General features: G+C 47.6%; 1 protein-coding gene across 3 annotated transcripts in view; it reads left to right on the top strand.

Moving 5' to 3' along the window:
• fgd5a (FYVE, RhoGEF and PH domain containing 5a) overlaps positions 1-23,415 on the top strand; it is a 37,577-nt gene that overhangs the window by 1,196 nt on the left and 12,966 nt on the right. For all 3 annotated transcript variants that reach the window (XM_084463638.1, XM_084463639.1, XM_084463637.1), the window contains exons 2-8: positions 1,521-4,263; positions 12,478-12,595; positions 13,686-13,744; positions 14,101-14,131; positions 17,643-17,794; positions 18,344-18,500; positions 23,226-23,316. In XM_084463638.1, coding sequence (XP_084319764.1) covers positions 1,521-4,263; positions 12,478-12,595; positions 13,686-13,744; positions 14,101-14,131; positions 17,643-17,794; positions 18,344-18,500; positions 23,226-23,316 — 3,351 coding nt within the window. The remainder of the gene's footprint in view (positions 1-1,520; positions 4,264-12,477; positions 12,596-13,685; positions 13,745-14,100; positions 14,132-17,642; positions 17,795-18,343; positions 18,501-23,225; positions 23,317-23,415) is intronic.

Below are 23,415 nucleotides of genomic sequence, written 5' to 3'. Positions count from 1 at the left end.
CCGGTAACGGAATGACGAATTACATTTGTTCTCTAAGGCAACATATGTTAACTGAAATAATAACAAAATCCCAGGTTGTTTCTATGCTCAAACTGTTACATGTTTGGCTTTTTAGGGTAATATTTCTTTATCAGCAACTCTGAAATCCTATCTGGCATAGTCTGGCACAGTGACTGTATCTTCCTTTGTTTTTAGAACATTTGTTTGAATTCAATTCTTGTTGCATAATTCATATCCTGTTGTTGCAGTGTGGTAGTTTTTCAGACTTGGACTCTTGTTTTCTGCTTTATTGTTCTTTGACTCAAAGGACGTTTTCAGCAAGGAGAAAAAAAAGAGTGTGTGTGTGTGTGCGCGCGCTTGTGTGCGTGTGTTTGTGTGTGGAATTAGTGAAGAATGACAAGAAGGAAGTCCATTTGTGTTAGTAAAGGAGTGATGGGAGGTCATGCTGATAATAACCACCTACATACACACACACACACACACACACACACACAAGCACACACACACACACACACACACACACACACACACACACACACACACACACACACACACACACACACACACACACAGTGTATGGGTTCCCGCATGTCTAGCAGGGTCCACCAGACAGAATAGCTGACCAAAGCACTATCTATGTATCCCAAAACAGAAAAATACATAGAATACAGAAACAATGATGTCTAGACATCTGGACTGAGAAAAAAAATAGCAAGTGTGAGTGAGAGAAAGAGGAGAAAGGGGTAGAGAGAAAGGAGAGGGAGACACGGAGAGATAGAGAGAGAGAAGAAAAAGAGGAGAGAGAGTGGTAGAGAGAGAGAGGAGAATGACACACAGAGAGGTAAGTATACACAGATAGATCAGAGTGCACACAGGGTTTAATAGGATGTGCGTCAGGGCAGGTACTAAATAACAGGAAGTGACCAGGGTGTATACACTTTGTGAAGTATGGGTGTGTTTCATGACATTACTAAATCGCATAACCTGCTCTCCTCAAAGACTAGAGATATTTTTTCAGGCTTGAGCTGCGGTTGTTCAATCTTTCGTTGAGACTACATTTCACACGTAGAAACCTTAAATCTGTCCCCGCTGTCTTCAAACCGTGTCAAACATATCACGACATCTCACACGGTGTTATGCCTGATTGAGCTAAAATAGTCAGTGTTAATGCAACGCCTTTACCAAGCATATGTGTTATGTTTTATATTAGCAAGTGATGAAAGCAAGTGCCAAAACTCCCAAACACCCTAAAGCGTTAGATCAGGATGGAGCAGTTAGTGTGAAAGGCTGTGTTAGTATTCAAAGCGGTTTTCCATACTGCACAGCAATATGGGAAGCAGTTGTACCTGAATGTAGCATTCATCCCAGTGAGTGTAATGTAATGAATGCTTTATGTAAGATAATGGAATCCTAGACAATAGAGTTGATTTTCATATTGGAAGCCTAGGCTCAAATCTTCTAAACCTTATATTTGTTGTCCTTGACTCACTATTTTTCGCCTGTTCGTTTGTTTTGTACAGATCTTCAGAATTCGCGTCCGGTCCAGCGTCCCAAGAGCTGCGGTCACCTGACCATCAAGGTCCAGTCCAGGCTGATGTCGAGGTCCCGAACCCCCACCAGTGTCTCCAAACCCGCTGTGGCTCCAAAGCCCAGGCCCCTCTCTGATTCCTACCTCCAGGGGTCTCGACCGAGCCTAAGCAACGGAGACCTAGCTCACTCTGACGGGGAGACTGACGTCCAGTGTGTTGCGTTTGTGAAGGAGCACGAGGAAGAGAGAGAGAGACACAAAGCAGAGGAGACGCATAATGGTGAGGGCAGAGAAGGGGACGTAGAAACTAGTGACAATGCTGCTGAAACAGAGAATGGTGTCTCTTTGGACACGTTGAAAGGAGCTGATGAAGCTTGTGATACTACTGACAACGACATCACTGAAGACTTGAATCCAACTGGAAGCTTCCGAGATGATACATTACCGTCCGCTGATAGTGCAGTGGACAACCAAACGTCAACACTGTCTCCCGCAAAAACTGAAACAGACCTTGAAACTGATTTCGCTGGGGAGGAGGAGGAGGATAAAGATGCTGAACCTACTGAAATGTTTTTGGGGCCCACTGAAATCCAGCATGAAAATACAGACGAAGAGTGTATCAGACCCAAGGACAATGGACTTGTTGACGAGAACCAAATATCAAATGGAGTCCTTTTGCAATGTGAACTGAATGAACCCACGGATGGTGAGACGTGTTCATGTGATGAGGAGGTGATAAGATTCACATTTGGCACCCACTTGTGCAAACTTCCAACTGTTTGCGAGGAGTCCCCTTATGACCTTACCGGCCCCATAGATGACGGCAGTGACACGTGTGAATCATGTGACCTCACTGAGGCAATCGATTGGCAACCAGAGCGAGCCACTAAGGACCCCTCCGGACGGTTTCGTTTCACCGCCAGCACTGAAGATATGTTTGGGCCTTATGCCACCATTGAAGCATTGCCAGATGACCTGTACAGCATTGCTGACCCTGATTGGGGCGAGGATGACTTAAATGATGAAACACCAGATCCACTGGAGACTGTTGCCGGTGATTCTGACCAAGACCTCCTCCCCCATGTGTTGTCGGACGTGGATGTGGAAGAGTCAGAGGACCCACAGGCACCGGGTGATGAAGAAGTGGAGGGTGACGGAGAGCAGCCAGTGACAAGCCAAGACAGTGATAATGCAAAAGACACCGAGTCGGTTGACGAGTATGCAGACATCGAAGATTCCCTTTGCCCCGAGGCAGACGACTCCCAGCAGTTGGAGTGCGTCTCCTCAGAGGATTATGTGGAGATCGGCGACGACGACGAAGAAGACGACAGGGACATGAAACCCATTAAAGGAAAGAGTGTGAAGGAAAGGACAGCTAAGAGAGAGCAGAGAAACAGCTGCCAGCCCCGGCTCAGGTTGTGTAACATCACAGTGCCAGTAGACCTAGAGCTGGGCAGGACCCCTGAGCTCGCCAACAGAGTGGTCTTTGCCCACACAACCGAGGCCTTTGAAGAAGACATAGAAGAACTCGATTGCCACATAGTGCCTTATGATGATGACACAGAGTCAGATAGTGACGAGCACATATATGAAGAGGCTGGCTTTGACTCAGACGGAGAGAATTTCATATCCCTGGATCGCAAGACCATTGTAACGCGATCCCGTTCCTACTCTGGAAAGGTTTCTGGTTTTGTCCCTGAGACGGTTCCCGAGGAGACGGGAACAGAATATCAGACCAATGACTACTGCACCGTCGCCTTGGACGTCAACGGTGAACCTCTCAATCATCTCCCGGAACGTCAAGAAGTCAACCGCCTCATCCCATCCTTGAAACCTCGGCGCTTCCTGTTGTATTCCCGTTCTGCAGAACTCTCACAAATGTCTCTGGTTTCACCCACAGACATTGACCGAAACATAAAGGACGGCGGAAGGATGAAGGGTAAGGATGAGACCCTTTCCCTCCCATGTATGATAACTTCTTCTGGGAGCTTCTCTCAGCGTAGCCATCAGTCGTCCAGTGGGGTCTCCACCCCGACGTCCATGGTGGACATCCCCCCGCCCTTTGAGCTGGCGTACATCGCCAAGAGGCCCGTCACAAAGAGTTCGCCCTCCCTCCTGATTCAGCACGACACCACAGACACGCCAAAGAAGAAGAAGTCTTCCTTCAAGCGCTTTCTGGCCCTCAAGTTCAAGAAGAAGACGGAGTCGAAGGGGTTCAGCGACGGCAGCGTGCGCTCTTCGCGTTCCTCCTCAGAATCAAGTCACCACGGCCCGGCGAGAGTCATCGAGCTGGACCGCAGAAGCACCGGTAGTTCCCCTCAGCTCCAGACCGGTATTCTGAAGCCCCAGCTGCGTTCGGACCTGCCCTCTACCTTGATACTCTACAGCGATCGCCAGAAGAGGAAAGGGGACCCCTTCGGCCGCGGCGTTTCACGGGTGGAGTCCTTCGAGGAGCGCTCTCGGCGGCCCCTCATGCCACTTCCTCTGACCAAGCCGCGCTCCATCTCCTTCCCCAGCGCGGACACCTCGGACTACGAGAACATCCCGGCCATGAGCTCAGACTATGAAAACATCCAGATCCCGGGCAGACCCACCCGGTCGTTTACCGTCACCGAGTTCTTTGAGGACCCGAACCGCGCGACCATGCCCACCAATGAGAATGACGGCTATGTGGATATGAACAGCTTCCCCGGCATTGACAGCACACCTCACGTCCCTCAAGACGAGACTGAAAGGTAGGTCTAACTATTCATCCAAAGCCTTTTCAGACACATCTGTGTCACGTCAAATGTTCCTGTTATCATCCCGGGTTTATTGTTTGGTTTCAAAATTGGGTCTGAACAGTTTGAATTGACATTTTCTAAGAAAGGCTTTCGCCTTCAGATCCAGAGCATGATTGCCTTTAATGTTTGTCAGGATGGGTGGGATTACCTTCCACTGGAGGACTTTCTTATTAGAGAGGTGACATATTAGGGGAGCTCCCTTCTCTTATCTTCTATGGGCAAACCCTGTATTTAATGGACCGAATGGGATCTCCTCTAGTACGGTCTTCAGTGAGAGATGAGCAGCCTGGTGCGCCAAGCACCGCTGGCTTCGGGAAGATGGACAATGCGTGTGGGAGAGCTTACTCCTGTTTCTCATTTGGTAAAGTTGGAGGTCACATCTGGTGCTGCTGCATTGCCATGACGTGGATATCAAATCTCGTCGAGAGTGGGAGAGCCTGGTAGTAAAATTGAAAAGCCCACAGAGTTCGTTTTTTAATTGAGGTAATTATAAGGTGCAATTAAAATGGACAAAAGGCCAGGGTGACAGGACTCATACACTGATACATTTTTCATATAGAGGTGGAGGTGAGATAATGATGATGAGATATGATTGGTTTGTATTGAGTCAGGCAATAAGATAAGGGGTGTGTGAAAAAGGTTTTTAAAAAATGATAAAGAACAGTATATTATGGTGGTATGGTGGAGTAGAGAAAATATTAAGATAAGGGATGGTGGTGGTGCTGTTCTGTGTGTGTGTGTGTGTGTGTGTGTGTGTGCGCATGCATGCATGGGTACCTTGTGCATGTGCCTGTTTGTGTGTGTAGGTCTGTGTGTGTTGGTGTGTGCGCATGGGTGCTTGCACATCGTTTTGTGTGTGTCTGTGTATGTTTATATGTGCTTGCCTGCATGGGTGTGTACGTGTGCTTGTGTGTATGTGTGTGTGTGTGTGTGTGTGCATGAATATATATGTGTGTGTGTGTGTGTGTATGGGTGTGTTTGTGTTTGTGTGCGTGTTTGTGTACATATGTGTGTGTGTGTGTGTGTGTGTGTGTGTGTGTGTGTGTGTGTGTGTGTATTTGTGTGTGTGTGTGTGTGTGTGTGTGATTGCTCTCCTGTACGTGACACTTGTGGTTAAGTTTGGGAAGGCTCTTATTAAAGTGTTCCTCTCCTGTGTGTGCTCCTTCCTCACCCTGGAGGTGCTCTAGGATTTACAGCAGTGGTGTGTGTAATAGAGTGAGGAATTACTGCAGCCGGATGGCACCACATTACCCCTGACTTTGTCTCTGTTCCAGCCACGAGGGTCACAGTGTTTCCCAGAGTCTTCATAAAACCGGTCCGATTGATGACCAGGGGTAGGGTTCGCCCTTATGGGATCTCCTGTAAAAGATGAATTTGGGCAACAATGCCTCATTTATTTAATATTTCTTGCAGCGGTTTTAAAGTGTAATTCCGGCGAAAATTGAACCCAGGGTCTTTTTTTTGGCATGTACACACATCAAGTAAGCCCCCCAGACCCTTTTTTAGTTGATAATAGAGTATAATATAATAGAGTTTAACCGGCGCAATGTTTGGCTTCCATGTTATTGGCTAGGGGCAGCGGGGAACGCTTCCAAAGCGGCATTTTTTAACCACTAATATAACTCAAAATAGCACCAGACCTCTGCAGTAGCATGATTAGGATCCCTACACATAAAACGAAGCATCAACAACTTAGTTAGCTTAGACAAAAAAGACTTATTTGATGTGTGTACATACCAAAAAAAAGACCCTGGGTTCAATTACAATTACACTGGAATTACACTTTAAGCAACTATTCCAAATTGATAGTCGTAAAGTTATCATCTGCGGAATACTGTGTACTGTGTACTTATTTGTGATGAAAAAGAGGCCTATGGGGCCCTGTTTTAGGACTGTAGAAACACTGTATGTTTTTTTTTTGTATCTATATCGTCCAGCCTCATGCAGGGATCATCCAGAGGCACCGCGTCACATTGATGGTCCTATTGATGGTCCTATTGATGGTCCGTCCTATTGATGGTCCCATTGATGGTCCTATTGATGGTCCGTCCTATTGATGGTCCCATTGATGGTCCCATTGATGGTCCCATTGATGGTCCTATTGATGGTCCCATTGATGGTCCGTCCTATTGATGGTCCCATTGATGGTCCCATTGATGGTCCCATTGATGGACCGTCCTATTGATGGTCTCATTGATGGTCCCATTGATGGTCCTATTGATGGTCCCATTGATGGTCCCATTGATGGTCCCATTGATGGTCCTATTGTTGGTCCGTCCCATTTATGGTCCCATTGATGGTCCCATTGATGGTCCTATTGATGGTCCCATTGATGGTCCTATTGATGGTCCCATTGATGGTCCCATTGATGGTCCCATTGATGGTCCTATTGATGGTCCTATTGATGGTCCCATTGATGGTCCCATTGATGGTCCCATTGATGGTCCCATTGATGGTCCTATTGTTGGTCCGTCCCATTGATGGTCCCATTGATGGTCCCATTGATGGTCCCATTGATGGTCCTATTGATGGTCCCATTGATGGTCCGTCCTATTGATGGTCCCATTGATGGTCCTATTGATGGTCCGTCCTATTGATGGTCCCATTGATGGTCCCATTGATGGTCCCATTGATGGTCCTATTGATGGTCCTATTGATGGTCCCATTGATGGTCCTATTGATGGTCCCATTGATGGTCCTATTGATGGTCCTATTGATGGTCCGTCCTATTGATGGTCCTATTGATGGTCCCATTGATGGTCCGTCCTATTGATGGTCCCATTGATGGTCCTATTGATGGTCCGTCCTATTGATGGTCCCATTGATGGTCCTATTGATGGTCCGTCCTATTGATGGTCCCATTGTTGGTCCCATTGTTGGTCCCATTAGCCCCATTTGATACTGTTCCACCACAATGGTTCCTTCGTGGAGGCGGCGCTTCTCTCCCGTGACGTTATTGATCTGGCCGCTGTGTGGCCGGGGTCTCAGACCTCAGACCGCTACGACCAACCAGAGAACCTCTCTGTCACTGGGCTGCGTTCCCCCCGGAGACGCCTCTGTTGCGAGGACAACCCTTGCGCCTTGTGTTTCTGTCTTCCCTATATGTGTGTGTGTGTGTGTGTGTGTGTGTGTGTGTGTGTGTGTGAACACGTTAATCTATGGATGTATGGGTTTGTTTGAGTGGTTGTGTGTGTGTCTGTATATGTGTGCATGTGTGTGTGTATATGTATGTATGTATGTGTGTGTGTGTGTGTGTGTGTGTGTGTTTGTGTGTGTGTGCCAGGGGTATGTGCTTGTGCATACATAACCATTCACAAGTGTGAGTGTGTGTGAGTGTGTGTGTGTGTGTGTGTGTGTGTGTGTGTGTGTTCTGTGTTTATTTGTGCCAGTGTGTGCACAGGGGTTGAGCTTTTGATGTTGTCAGAGACTTATTAAAAACACATTTAACTGTCAACTCCACTCCCTGGACGGACTATCAAGTAAAAGTAGATTGTTGTCGTGGTTGTGGTTACCGTGGTTACCACACGCTACCACACGCCAAGGCACACAAAAGGGTAACATTTACAGAAATGAATGCCAAAGAAGAACTAAAAAAGCAGCTCCATGTGTGGTTTGTTTTTCCCTGCTGTGATTAATGTATACCAGTGTTCAAACACGACTCCGACAAAAAGGTTTTAGCGCCAGCTGAAGAGGGGTCCTCATTACCAAGCTATCTAAGGCTACCGAGACAACACAGACAGAGTGATTATTCATCCCAGGCCAACTGTGACATTGCTAATGATTCAGGATATGTCTGTGTGTGTGTGTCTGTCTGTCTGTCTGTCCCTGTGTGCATGTGTGTGCCTGGGCACTCGTCACACTTCCATAATTCAGCGGCGCTTTATCAAACATGGCTGCTGGGCAGAGGATGTAGTGTCAGCAGTTATCCTCCTGTCTTGGCAGCCTCACGAGATTAATAGATTAATGGTGTTTATAGTGGCATCGGTGGCTTTGTCTCATTCAAAGTCAATGTTTCTTGTTATATTCCTCATAGTGACTCTGAAAGTGGTGTGGAAGACTTCAGAAAGTAGTAGTCTTATATCTGTTTTCAGTTTCCCCACTGAGCTAGCACTGAGATCCAAAATGGCCGCTAGGGGACTTGTTGTGTCCCTTGCTACACCCACACACAACAGCGGTGTTAATGGCCTATTGTGTCCCTTGCTGCACCCACACAACAGCGGTGTTAATGGCTGTAGCACTCGCTGAGCCCGTCCCAAGAGCTCCAGCCCAATAAGCCATTTAGCAGCCGTTCGTGCGGGTTGTGTTATGTTAGCATTCCCCTGGACCAGCCATCTTAAGTACTGGGTGGTGGCTGTGTGCAGCGGGCGGTGAGGTGCTGGCCAGGGTGTGCCCGTGGCTCGGGCCGGACCCATGCCAGCGGGCTCACTCAGGTCATTGCCAGGTCACCCCAGGGGAGGAAGCGTCCAGCCTAGAAGCTTCCCTGTCCAGCGTCACGGCCCCAGCTCAGGAGGACCAGCCATGGCCAGAAAACAAAAGGGAAACACAAAGCATAACAACATAGCATTGTGCATAAGGATCGCTTCAGAGACATAGATCTCCATTTGACCCAGAAATGCTCTAACGACACAAAATGACAAAGTGTGCAGACTTACAATGAGGCGCTGGGTGTGGGTAGGTGAACGATGGCGTTATGTGGTGTGTGGTTGTGTGTGTGTGTGTGTGTGTGTGTGTCTGTGTGGGCGCGTGTATCTGGGTGTGCGCACATCTGTGTGTGTGCATGTGTGTGTGTGTGTGTGTGTGAGCTGAGCTAAAGACTGGAAAAATGCTGGCTCTTGGAGGATTCTGCTCAGGTGCTCCTCGGGCAGTGATTGCACAGCTGCTGCTGTGACTCCCAGGAACCAAGTGTGAGAGGGAGAGAGAGAGAGAGAGAGAGGGGGGGGGGGGGAGAGAGAGAGAGAGAGGGGGAGAGAAATAGAGAGTAAGACAGAAAGGGAGAGGGACACACAAAAAGTAAGGCAGAATAGACGAAGAGTGAGAGAGACACACAAACAGAGAGAGAGAGGGAGAGTGAGAGAGAGAGAAGACAGAGCGAGAGAGAGAGAGAGAGAGCGAAATAGAGAGTAAGACAGAAAGGGAGAGGGAGACACAAAAAGTAAGACAGAATAGACAAAGAGTGAGAGAGACACACAAAACGGAGAGAGAGAGCAAGAGAGAGAGAGGGAAATAGAGAGTAAGACAGAAAGGGAGAGGGAGACACAGAGTCAGAAAGACAGAGATAGACAAAGAGAGACACACAAACGGAGAGAGAGAGACAAACGGAGACAGAGAGACAGACAGGCCCTGCAGACGGACCAGGAGGGCGCCGTCGCACCGCCCTGTTTACAGGAAATGCTGGACAAGGGGTGTGGGAAGGGGGAAAGGTGGGGACAGATGAAGAGGGGCGGGGGTGTGGGGAGTCACCACCGCAAACCAGTAGGAAGTCTCCAGACGGAGGCGGTGGTGGAGCTAAGGTGAAAACATGGGAGATCGGGACAAAAGGTCACGGCTGAGACGAGTGGCCAGTGCTGCTGGGTTCTCTCCCCTCGCTGGGGGTGGGGGGTGTGGGGTGGGGGGTGTGGGGTGAGTCTCCATATCCGCCATCAGGGTGACTTTAATGGAAAGAAAAAAAGAAAAGGGGGGGGGGGGCAGTCGTTGTTTTCCATTTATGTCCCTGGTGGGAATTGTCAAGTTAGTATTCAAAACACACCATCGTAGTACAGTACAGGACAACCACCACCGCCACCACCACATCAGTGGTGTGAGCGGAAAGACCAACTCCTACGATAACACGTACACAAACTTGTACCACTGTCTTGAGAAGAGGCAGACCAGGCTAATGAAGCTCCACTTGAGGCTCTTCTTTTTTCCGAGGATAGCATCATTACGAGTTGAGAATAGACTAGCCAAATATGTCATTTTTATACTCAATGTTTAGTTCAGTGGAATTGGATATAACAAGCGTAGTGGAATTGGCAGGGAAACACGGCATATATGTGGTTTAGAGACTCATTGCACCTGTCTGGGAATGCGACACACTAGATTTAACTTGTGCTATGAAGGACATTAGTAGATTTAACTTGGTAGTGTGAGGGACATTACCACCGGCTGCCAGAATGTTGTTTTCGTAATGGTCTTGTTAAAGTGCTCCAAACAGTGCTCATATTAGCAACTCTACAGATGGCATGTAGAGCACTGGAGCAAAAGACAAACGTAACACGTTGTGTTTGTAAATGAATAAAATAGATCGGTAGACAGGTTGGCGATAAAAGACCCAGATGCCACTTAGTGCCTCTCATGAAATGTATTGTTAGTCGTTAATATCTCCGTAGCGCTGGCTATTAGCTCAGGTTGTCATCCAGTAACAGATATTGTGTTGTTGTAATACGCTTCTTGAGGTTTTGCTAATTGCTGGTTCCACGAATAAGTAAAAAGGAAGTGTGTTAATTGTCAATGCCGCTTTTAGTGAATTGTAAGAAGTTTGCAAGTTCCTCAAATATAATGAGCTAAAAGTTCAAGTTAAAGTTTTGTGAGAACAGTTACTGGTATAGTAAGCCGTGCAATGTATTTGGGCTCCAATAGTTTGCGATAATTAAAGTTGTTGTTGCCTGAATCAGCCTACATAAATCACTTAAATTATTTAATAACGTAGCACTATTATTCCATCGCCGCTAGCTACATTGATCAAACGCAGTGCAGGGCATCTCTTCAAGATTGAAAGGAATAATTAATTGAAACCCACAAACTCAATAGCAATTCCATAGTAATATCTCAGTGTCAAATTACTCGAAGCTAACACAGACAAACTAGTTGTGTTTGCAGCCAGATAAATAAACGTAGGGCTCGATATTCCAGACAGCGCTAATATACAGACGGCGCGGTACGGTTATGAAACCCTATTACTCAATCCCCAATTTAAACCAGCCTACTCTACTGGCCCTCCCGGTCCGAGCCAAGATGACCTGCTCTCTCTGGGGGCAATAGACAACTATGAGTAATGTGCTCTGGGTGCCTCCCTCAGAGCATTGGTCAGTGTGTGTGTGTGTGTGTGTGTGTGTGTGTGTGTGTGTGTGTGTGTGTGTGTGTGTGTGTGTGTGTGTGTCTGTGTGTCTGTGTGTGTGTCTGTGCGTACCTCTCTGTTCATTTGTGTGTGTGTACGAGAGAGGTAGATAGACAGAGATACAGAGAGGGAGAGAGAAAAAGAGAGAACAAGATATAGATAAAAGAGAGAGTGGGGGGGATGAGAGAGAGTAAGAGAGGGAGAGAGAGATAGCTGGGCTTCATTAAGGTTGACAGTGTCTGAGGGAAGATTAGGTTCAGCAGGGAACTGTGTTAACCTTTGGGTGCAGAGAGCCGTCTAATAGCCCACTGCGGCCGTTCCTCCCACCAGGGGCCCGTTAAACTCATCAATATAAAACTTCTTTCATGGCATTTAAGAAAACGTGTTAAGTCTGTTTCGCCAAATTCAACAGCAAAACCCAGACTTTCATCTTGAGAATGTGAATGTTGATCCCCAGGCATAGTAGCACATAAGGAGATTATAAAGAAAACAGCTACACACATAAATAGTATTAAATCAGATTTCTGGGCAGGTACGGTACAAAGTATTTAGAATAATCCTTTCCTGGACAAAGTGCAGTGAATGAAAAGCGGTCACCCACGCCCACACACGTGTGTACTGAAGAGCAGGGGAGTGTGGTGAAGGTGTGGTGGTCTTTGTATACTACTGATGCTACGCCCGGGTGAACCTGTGCACTCCATAAGTCTTATCGTCCTAGATGTTGTAAATAAGCGGATTCTTCCTGTGTTGACAAATGACCTTTCTTTAAGAAATCGGCAAACGTACCGTAGTAAAACGGCACGGCTCTGTGCGTTTCAAAATCTCCTCAACGTAACCGTGACGACGCGATACCGGCTACAGGGGTGTCCACACGGCTACCTTTCAGCGTCCCCCCGTCAACCCTTTCCCAGTGCCCATGGCTCTCGTTGCACTTTCATGTTCTCTCGTGACATATCCTCCACTCTTTAATGTTAAATATTTATACCTGCCGAAAGCTGCCTGAGCGGTTTTTAATGAACCTGTGATGTGTTTTCTCCTCTTTGCCCCCCCGTCCCGTCCCGTCCCGGCAGTGCCTACACAGAGCCCTTCCCCATGAGGCCCGTCTCGGCCAGCCAGTCTGCCGACGAAGACCACGGCCGCACGTCAGAGGAGGAAGAGGGCGGCATGGACCAAGGATACGATCGACAAGTAAGACACGACGAGCCAACGGGCCGATTCGATTCAAAGGGAACGGATCGGCTTGACTCCTGGTCCGTTCTAATGAGTGGAGAATTAAAAATCGGTCGGTACCTAGCTTTATCCTGTTTCTACTTTGAAGCGGTTGAGTAGGTGCTGTTTGTGATACGCGTAAGGATGCGTGCCTTAAAATAGATGCAGCCTCACATCGGCAGACTGTTTTAAACACGCAGGCAGGCAGACGTTTGACAGTGGCCCAAAGGAATGGACCCCGCCCTCCACTGTGCCGCAACAATGTCTGCCCCTGCAGTACGCTTCCTGGTTCTCTTCTCTCGCCAGAGCGAAATTAAAATAGGTAGAAATCACACGGTAGGCCAAAATATATAGAAGAGCAGGAGGTTAGAGAGGAGGGACGAAGAGAGGATGATTTTTGTTGTGTTTGTGTGTGCGCGCGTGTGTTTTTGTCTGTGTGTGTGTGTGTGTGTGTGTGTGTGTATTTGTCTGTGTGTGTGTGTGTGTGTGTGTATTTGTCTGTGTGTGTGTGTGTGTGTGCGAGTGTACGCGTGTGTGCGTTGACGTTGTAGAGAGAGTGTAATTAGTCAGCAACAAAAACACTTTTCATTGGGAGAAATGTCTCATTTGAGGACAGGATGACTGATCTGGAATGAATGTGGCATTCCTCACATCCTCAGACAGAAGGAAGAAATAACATGAGAAAGTGTTGCGGGTAAACACCCTAAATTGCCTCAAAGTAATGTTTTGGCTGGAGTGTTTTAAGGCCGCGATGAGCCTCTAAATCAGTGCGGTGTCACCATCCGACGGATTCTCATCCATAATGCATCTACACTTAAAGGTCCTGTATTTGAGAACGCTTTCACACCTAGGCCTGTACAGCTAATGAAATAATCTGTCTTATTCTGACAGTATGAATAAAATATAAAGTGAATTTTCCTCTTTTCTCTTTTCCCCCCTCTCTCCCCTCCCTTTTGCCTGACCGCGTTGCTGTTGCTCTTAATGTCGGAGAGGAATAAGTGGCCTTCTGAGAGTCTTTCACACGAGCCACGTCCATTCATCCCGCTCTGCTTTCCTCCCTGTCACACAGATTGATGGGAGATCCCGGGCCTTCTACGTTGCCAAAGAGCTTGTGGACTCCGAGCGACTGTGAGTAGCTTGCTAATGTGCTACGACTGCTTGGCATGAATTACACTCAGGCAGCGTTGCCCGCTGAAGTTTTAACAATCCTTTGCCCCCTTTTTTGCATTTGATATCGCTTTGTACTAGGTTTGCTCTGTGCCCATTTAAACATGATCAATGTTGCAATGCTAATTCACCGCGCGGTATTGTTTAGACGCTGACAGCTACAATGACATCACACTCTTTGATGTGCTATTGAGTTTCAGTGCTGCTGTTGCGCGTCATTGTCACTTAGCCACTCAGCCGTTTGGTAAACAGTGATCTGCTACACCTGACACTGACGTTGTTACACGTCTCATTATCCTCTCTGCTGCTTCTTCCAGACATGTCAGCGCCCTGAAGCGTCTTCAGGAGGTAAGCAAACCATCAACATTACATTACCAGGCCAATTCTCACCCCCCCCCCCCTCCTCTTCACCCCATGTCTGCTCCCGGGTCTCCGTACCCTCCTTGTTCCCCTACTGCCCCCCCGCCCCCTCCTCCTCCGCTCTAAGGCTGCGTTCTGTGTTCTGGTTTATCAGTGTTGTTGCAGCCAACGGTCCATTTCCTGGTCTTGACAACGTTGACATGCAGAAGCTCATAGGTAGTCCCCGGTGGTGGTGGGGACGAGGCAGGGTCCCTCTCAGGTCTGGGTCCCATTGTTGGAGCTGGCTCTTCTGACCGTCCTCAAGCGCACACACACACACACACACACACACACACACACACACACACACACACACACATACACTCACACACACAAACTCATGCTGTCAACCCGCTCATCTCCACACACACACACACACACACACATCATCGCCGCCTCTACTTGGCACCTAGAGGTCACAATTAGGAGTATGCTGGGACAGAGTGTACACTTGGCGCATCGGGAGGAAGCCGGTCATGGAATAGACAAGTCAGGTGGTAGAGACGATGGAGATAATTGTACACAACATGGCTGGAGCGCCATGGAACAGCGAGCCAGGGTTAGGACGGGGGGGCGGCCAGTGCAATGCGTCACAAGCAGCCTGCCTGTCATCTGCTTCTATCGTTTTTTTTCATTTACTGGCTGTCAAAATGAGTTTCCAGATCTCAGAGCACGTAGAGCGCTAGACAGAGAGATGGATTTCATAGCAGCTGCCTCAAGACAGAAAAATAACATTAAAATATAGAATCTCAGTAGAGATTACATTTTGATCAAACTGGATTGTCATATTGTTGCGTGTGTGCGTGTGTGCATGAATGTGGGTGAGGGGGTGATGGAAACAGTTTGTGCATGAGTACATGGCCTCTGTGCATCAGACAGCTAGTGTTCAGAGAGAGTGACCCATCGCTCAGCCAGTACCATATACCCTTGAACAAGGTCAAAACCTGAATTACTTTACGCTGAGATTGTGATTTATGAGCACCGGGTAAAACAGAAACAATAGTAATTTGCTGCTATTAAACAGCTGACTAATGCAAACAGTATACATCACACCTCCTCTAAATGGGCTTTTTATTATAATCAACTTGAAAAAATAGAAATGTAGTGTGTGGAAGGGAACCAGAGGGACATACATAACACAATCAAATAATGTCACTTGCACTGAGCTAGAGACTCATTTGTTTGTAGTTGAATTTGAAGTTGTTTTTTTTAAGTTTTGGTAAATCCACACTCGACATTTGATATTGACTTTGTCCAAAGTGAAGGTAACCTTTGATGTCATCGGCTAAACGTGGTGCAGCTCTTTTAAGACCTAAAGGGTGACATTATTCATCAGACTGTTGCATAATGCATACGTCTAATATGTTGAACCATGCATTATGCAAAAGCATTTGCTAGCGTCGCACTATTATTATTAATGGTGCAAGTGATGCCTTATACATATCGGTCACTGATACATACACTCTGACACGAACAACACACAGTTTTTACCAAGTTCAAAGAGGAACCACACACACACACACACACACACACAGACGCACACACACATGCATGCAAATTAGAGCGAAAACTGGGACTGTTGGGAGGGAGAAAACACACAGCCTATTGTTCCATTGTTTGATAAGGAATAACAAAATACAAAGAATTTCCAGAATGTGTCCACACAAGAGTGGGGAAGCAGCTCTGCTTTTCTGCCGGGGTTTCCCAGTAAGAGTATCAATAAACTGTCTTAGCCCCACGCGTTAAGGCTAGTTGACCTGCATTACCATATTAACATGTTACACGTTAAGGCTAGTTGACCAGCATTACCATATTAACATGTTACACATTAAGGCTAGTTGACCTTCATTACCATATTAACATGTTACACATTAAGGCTAGTTAACCTTCATTACCATATTAACATGTTACACATTAAGGCTAGTTGACCTGCATTACCATATTAACATGTTACACATTAAGGCTAGTTGACCTGCATTACCATATTAACATGTTACACATCAAGGCTAGTTGAGTTAACTGTTACACACAGAGGCTGGCTGTGTAATGTTACGCGTTGACCTGCTTTAGCAGTAAAACACTTGTGAACACAGAGGCTAGCTGACCGGGTCTAGCAGAGTAAACCTGTTACAATTAGAGGCTAGCCCACCTGCTTTAGCAGTAAAACACTGTTAGTTATACAGGTTAGTAGCTGTCACTCCCAGGAGTTTGTCTGTATGTGTGTGGGTGTGTGGGTATGTGTCTGTGTGTGTGTGTGTGTGTGTGTGTGTGTGTGTGTGTGTGTGTGTGTGTGTGTGTGTGTGTGTAACCTGTCGTGGCACCTGCCAGAGCACAGAGACAGGTTAGCATCTCTGTTTCTCCTGCAGAAGTGATGAACGCTAACTCTGGGCGCCATCGATTGGCTGGTGATGAACCGCCGAACGGCTCTGATGCAGCCCAATGTCACCGCTGGTGTCTCCTGGGGACTGGGACCGGTTTGTTTTATGGCCGCGTTTTTTTTTTCCGTCGCGCACGCGGGGCCACGAGACAGTTTCCACGGCAGACACATTATGGCTCCGTGTTATACGCAGCGTAAGTCAGCCTGACAGCACGGGGCCCCGTAGAGACCGGCCCCTCGGCCCCGCAGAGACCCGGCGCTACGCGCTACCGGGTCGCCTCTTTCAACGGGTCCTGATGAAAAGAGGACGCCTTTCTGTGTGAGGTTATTCTCTCCATTAACTGCGACAATACATAACCTTCCGAACTGATTTTTCTTTTTACTCTCCAAGGCAAACTCTCTACGGTCACTACCACTGCTGCAGCTATTAAATATGATTCAGCTTGGTACTATTTAAGTATTTAGTGCACTCCCATGAGTAGGGGTGCATTCTGGGGTCTGTGTCGAAGGGTAAATTAACACTCGGGCCTTGCGACAGAGAAACAGAGCGAGAGAGAGAGAGAGAGAGAGAGAGAGCGAGAGAGAGAGAGGCTTCAGTGTACCAAGGTTGTTATGCAACCACACCTGGCGCGTAACTCATTTGCAGGCGATGCCTCCCTTCCTGAATGCTTGGACAGAGGCTGGGTGTGTGTTGTGTATGTGTACATGTGGGGGTGTGAGTGGGGTGGCGATCGAGGTCATGTGGATTCGAGAGGCAGGTCGGTGGCAGGAAGGATGTTTAGGAACATCTGACCTTCCTCCCTTCCTTCCCTTCTTTTTTGTTTCTCCGGCTGAACATTGCCCATTCCTCTTTCACATTTTTCTTCCATGTTCGGGTCTCGTCTTCGTCAGTGGTTACTGTTTCTCTCTTGCTCCTTCTGTCTCTCGGACGAACCACACACAAAATCCCTTAAGTATCTCTCGATCTTTACCTCGCCATCTTTTCCCTGGGCGCCTTTACATAGCTGCTCCTTCTTCTCTTATTCACCCCCCCCTCCCCCCCGCACGCGCGTCTCACTCATTTCCGTCGGTGTATGTGTGCAGGACTTCAGGAGGGTGGTGGAGGCGGCGGTGGGAGAGGAGGGAGAGCCTGTGATCGAGCAGCAGAGGCTGGGGGAGATCCTGGGCGTGCTGCCCCAGGTCTACAGCATGCACAGCAGCATGCTCACGCAGCTGGAGGAGCGCATCAGCCAGTGGTGAGCAACCGCCACGTTCCCCCACCTCCTTCATTCATCCCACCAGGTCACAAAACACACTTTGTGTTCCCCCCCAGGGCCATGCAACAAATGCAGAGGTATTACAATATTGTATCCTTTTTGATTGATTTCAAACTTCTGCTTCTCTTCAAAGTGAGATAACTGCAAGGGTCATAAAACCTGCTGAATGTATACATGGGGGGAGGAGGGGGGCAATACACAAAAGGTACTTTAGTCATATAAGTACACGTATATACATCCTATTGAGGTGTCCTTGATTGAAGCAAGATGCCTTGCCTCAATCTGCTCATTGATGGCACGTATCTGAATAACCGTGACAAAACTGTATCGGAGCATTTCAACAGAGCCAAACATTTTCTATCCATCCCCATTTTTCTCCCCGTTGTTATTGACTTAGCGTTAACAAGAGACTACTCTCCTTGATCGGGTGAACAGAGAAGGGCAGACCGCAGACCCACAGTGCCCCTCACCTCCGCTCACTGTCGGGCGGCTCCCCGTGTGTGTGTGTGTGTGTGTGTGTGTGTTCAGGGAGGAGAGCCAGAGGGTGGTGGACGTCGTCCTGTCGCGGCGCGACGACTTCGGCGTGTTTGACACGTACATCTCCGAGTACGACCGCAGCATGTCCTTACTGGAGGAGAGCAACCGGAACAACCCGGCCTTCGCTGCCGTCGTCAAGAAGTTTGAGGTAAGGACGTTTAAAAGGGCTGGAGGCTGGAGCAGACGTCGTCCTACCTGTGGTGGATGTCTAGGATGTGTGTGATATTCAGATCACGCCAGTAGTCTGAATCAATGTTCATGTTTACCGTAAGCTTGCACGTACTGCTTACATCATCGCGGTAGTATAAGCGCCAACCGGATGCGATGCCCGAGTGTGGGCGCGAGTTCAGTTTAGTTCTCCAGCAATAAAGCGACATAATGCGAAGCTCAGTTTCATCCTTTATAGTGAGCTAAGTAAACGCCACTCATGAATACCACAGGATGTGTGATATAATGTAAGGAAGATAAAGGGATTCGCAAATGTTTATCACTGCTTTACTTTACTCTCATGTCATTATACGTTTATAATAATCGATATATCCGGTGTGGGATCATTTTGTGTTCAGACATTTGGATGAGACAAGCTTTGCTGGCTCGCAAGAGTCTGGTATTTCAGAGTGACTGAGTCAGAGTGACGCAGGTGGACAGGAGTGGAGGGCCTGTCCCAATGTCGACTGACTCGCTAACCTCTATATCTACTCTATATTTACTCCGCACTTCACTTTAAAGTTCTTTTAAACAGGATGAGCCGTTATGCTGCCCATCTTGTCAGAAACAACAACCCCCGGGGATGTCGTCTGCGTTAGTCCCACGTGATACAGAGCAGATGTGTGGGAATCACCCCTCTAGACCTTGTCTGATATGGTCCCACTCATCCACATATCGGACCTGGTGTCTCCCGTCCAGCACGTTATCGTCGCCGTCTAAATGGGAACCGCATGGTAACAGCGAATAATGATAAAGATATTGACCATTATGAAGCCTGTGACAGGATATGAATGGAGCCTGCGGATAAGACGCTAGAGATGCAGTCACACCGATTTCTCATTTGTTTCCATGCGGTCAATTAACTTACTCGTAGAAGCGTCTGTTTATCGAATTTGATTGTCTCTTCGACAGTTTGCAGAACATCTTGGATTTAACTATTTTGCCCGGTCGGCTGTGTTTGTTATTGCATATGTGGTGCGGTGCTGCTGAATTTTAGAATTTGAGAAGCAGTATCTGCCTAAATTGTAGGATTTTTACATCCCATTTTTTTTTACGTTCCACCTTTCTAGCAGATTTCTCAAAATATTGATTGAAGGTTTGGGGCGGTTGATGAGCCAATGCTCATCTTCAATCTTCATCTTCATCAATTCAGTTCTACTTCATGTCAGATTCCACCAGGTTATAACACTGTGTCATACTCAATCTGATCTGCGGGGACGGGCTCAGACACACACAGTCCAGGTGCCTCTCCATTGATTATAAAAGCAAACACGACAAGCCACCAACTGTCTCCTCTCATGAATATTCATCCCCAGCTGCCCCCTGTTCATCCTGCTTCGTCTATATAGAGAAGAGAACGAGGGAGAGAGAGAGAGAGAGAGAGAGAGACATCACTATGTTCTGTTAAACAATGACCTTATCATTATAATGTGTGTATGGCATGCATAGGGTGATGTTATACCTGCCCCGGTCAAACCATTATAAATGCTTGCGTTATGGTCCATGATGACCTTCATCAGAGTCAATAACGTCTCTGTCCGGATGAGACTCATAATGGAATGCAGCCGGAGCTGTCTTTCCTCATCGTATCTTTCTTTAGCGTTCTGAAACTAGACGCCCGAGGCAGGTCCTGCACATGCACAGTGGCTCATTTATATAAATTAATTCCATGTTCACATCATATTTTTTGCATATAACAAAGCATACTGAATCTATATTATATATTTTGGTTTCATCCCTATAGATATAAAAATGTGTGTTTGTGTGTGTGTGTGAGTGTGTGCGTATGTGTGTTGAGGGAGGAGGTTGAGATAAAAAAAAAACTAGGTCCAGCGAGGTCACTTTCATTTTTTCCCGCCTTCTCCCTAATTATATTGAGAAATGAACGTTGTTGAAGAATGTGAAGTAGTAGTAGTCGTATTAGTACTTTCTAAATTTAACCAGGATTCTTTCACATTTTCACATCTTTTATTGTTTTTTATTGTCTTTTTATTTTATTGTTTTGTGTCTCCTGACTACTAGTCTCTCCTGACTACTGTCTATCCGTCATTCCTGCAGTCTGTATCATAATTGTCAGCCTTGATCATCTTTATCATAATTGCTATACCTCTCTACAATTCTCACCTTTCTCATCCCTTCTAACCTTCTGCTTGCCCTCCATCCCTCCATCCCTCTCTCTCTCTCTCTCTCTCTCTCTCTCTCTCTCTCTCTCTCTCTCTTTGTCCTTCCGTCCACCCCTCACCCCTCTCTCTCTGCTGCCGTGGGCCAAGCGCGGCGCTGCTACACCACTGCTCTAATCTCATTGTGGACGTGGTGATGACAGTGATGAAGTATCTGTGGACCCTGATCAGATTCCCTGCTGGACCCTTACCGGATTAAACCGTCCTCCCCTCAGCCAACAGTCACTTCACCAGGGCTTCTGTACTTCTGTGTGTGTGTGTGTGTGTGTGTGTGTGTGTGTGTGTGTGTGTGTGTGTGTGTGTGTGTGCATGTGTGTGTATGTGTGTGTGTGCGTGTGCGTGTGTGTTTCGTGTGTGTGTTTTTCTCAAGTGTTTTTCGCCTATTTGCACGTTTTTGCTTTGTGAGTCCATCAAGGTATCCACACCTGTGCATATCTTAGTGCTTTGGTCATTTATCAGTTCATTCATTTACTTTTATCTATTTGTGTCCACTTGGCACGTGGCAGTGGTGCTCCCACCGCTTGAAGCTCTTTACCCTGGATCTCTTTAAAACCATATTAGTGCCCGTTAACATTCACGTCGAGTTCCCGCAGTCCACTTCCAGTCGTAGACCCCCCACCCTCCCTCCCACCCCCTGCATGCTCTCCTTAACAAGCTCAGGAATGGGGGAGGGGGGTGGTGGGGGGGGGGGGGGGGGGGGCTGTTGAAAGAGCGATGGCGCCGGCGCTCCGTTAAGGCAGTGGGCAATGAGGCAAAAAGAAGCTAATTAGAGGAGTACTCTCTTCTACAACTCCCCAATTAGATCAGCGGTGTGTGAGAGAGAGAGAGAGAGAGAGAGCGCAGGTGACAAAATCGGCTTGCCCTGACACACCACATGAGAGTGTGTGTGTTTCTATTATTATTATTCTAGTCTGTGAGTGTAGGTGTGTGTTGTGTGAAGGAGGGGATCAGGTGGGGGGGGGGGGGGTGTAGTTGTTTGTAATCTGCAAGGCATCACACCTCTCTTCTCTCCCCCCGCCCCTCCTTCCGTCCTTACCAAACCAAAATCTAACGGCAGCTAATTAGCCTCTCCGCCGCGCCGCAGAACGCCACTTGATCGGCACACCTGTCGACTGGATGTGAATTAACGAGAGGACAGAGTGTGACGACTAGATGCAACTCAGAAGGGGTTTGTTGCTGCATCGTTTCTGTGCTGCATCGTAAAGCCGGCGAGTTGACACAGCAATGTTGGTTCTGCAATTCACATTCTGGCTGATGTGTTTGGATCCCAAATGCTGTAGGAGGGAGAGATTGTGAAAGCTCAGAACCTGTTGAGGAACTGAATGTGAAGGCGGGCTGCGGTTGGCGCCCTCTTCTTCCGAGAGGACATGGTAGTGGACTCGATAGCCCCCCTAGTCTCCTAGCGGCCCACCAGGCGCCTGCTTTAGTGTTTTTGTTTTTGGATTTGGATAATGAAGATGAATAAGGGAGGGTTTTACCCACATCCCTCCCCCCTCTCCCTCCCCTCTCCCATCTTATCACCTGCTTCCACTGAGCACGCATGTGTTTGTGTTTGTTAGGGATGGTGATGTTGGCACTGTGTGTGTGTGTGTGTGTGTGTGTGTGTGTGTGTGTGGGTGTGTGCGGGTGTGTGTGTGTGTGTGTGCGGGTGTGGTGAAGGGGGTGTCGATTAGATGAAGTTGCTGTTTCCCGCAGGGTGCTATCTGGCTCTCTAATGAAGGATCCAACTTTATTGGATTAGTGTGTGTGTGTGTGTGTGTGTGTGAGAGAGAGAGAGAGAGAGAGAGAGACAGAGAGAGAGATGCTTGGTTGTGCATGGGTCATGTGTGTGTGTGTGTGTGTCTGAGAGAGAGAGCATCATGTGTCCGTACATGTGTGTGTCTGTGTGTGTGTGTGTGTGTGTGTGTCTGTGTGTGAGTCTGTGTGTCTGTGTGTGTGAGGGAGAGATTGTGTGTGTGTTTGTGTGTGTATGTGGGCCCTGGCATGTGCGCGTGCGACTACATGAGCCTACTCTTCTCACCATCACTCCCCTGCTCGGGGCATAAATACCTGTCAGAGACAATTAGATCCTGATTGATTTTCCAGATCTTTCTTTTATTGTGTCGCCCTCTGTTCTGCTCTGTTCACCTGCAGAACGGTGGCTCCGGGGAGCCGGATGGCTCGCCACAAAGACCCTTGAAGGGCATGTTATCTTTCCACTGCCTTTCCATCTCTGACCTTGAATTGGGAAAATCTAAGTAAAGGTTGCTATTTTTGCGGGTACAAAGAAAAGATGTGCGTGCGTGCGTGCGTGCGTGTGTGTGTGTATAAAGGTATGTGTGTGTGTGGGATGAAGCTCTGCATTAGTTATGTATAGATGGCTGAGTGCACTTGTTTTTCATGCAATGCACATAAATGACCAAGAGTGTGTGTGTGTGTGTGTGTGTTTGTGTGCGTGTGTGTGTGTGTGTGTGTGTGTGTGCATGTGTGTGTGTGTGTCTGCTCAGACTGAAAGCCAAGAAGGAGGAGAGGTGCCGTTAAGACACCAGCTGCTGCAGGTTATCGTCAGAGTGCTGCAGTACCGCATGCTGCTCACAGGTAACACACACACACACGCATTTAGACATATACATCTCTTCTCTTCTCCCTCATTATACGGTGGAATGGGATTCAATTTAATTTCATTCATTTTTTCAT

This window comes from Micromesistius poutassou, assembly GCF_964030765.1.
Source record: "Micromesistius poutassou genome assembly, chromosome: 2".
Taxonomy (NCBI): domain Eukaryota; kingdom Metazoa; phylum Chordata; class Actinopteri; order Gadiformes; family Gadidae; genus Micromesistius; species Micromesistius poutassou.
The sequence above is the reverse complement of the archived record's forward strand: the minus strand, read 5'-3'. Positions and strand labels throughout refer to the sequence as shown.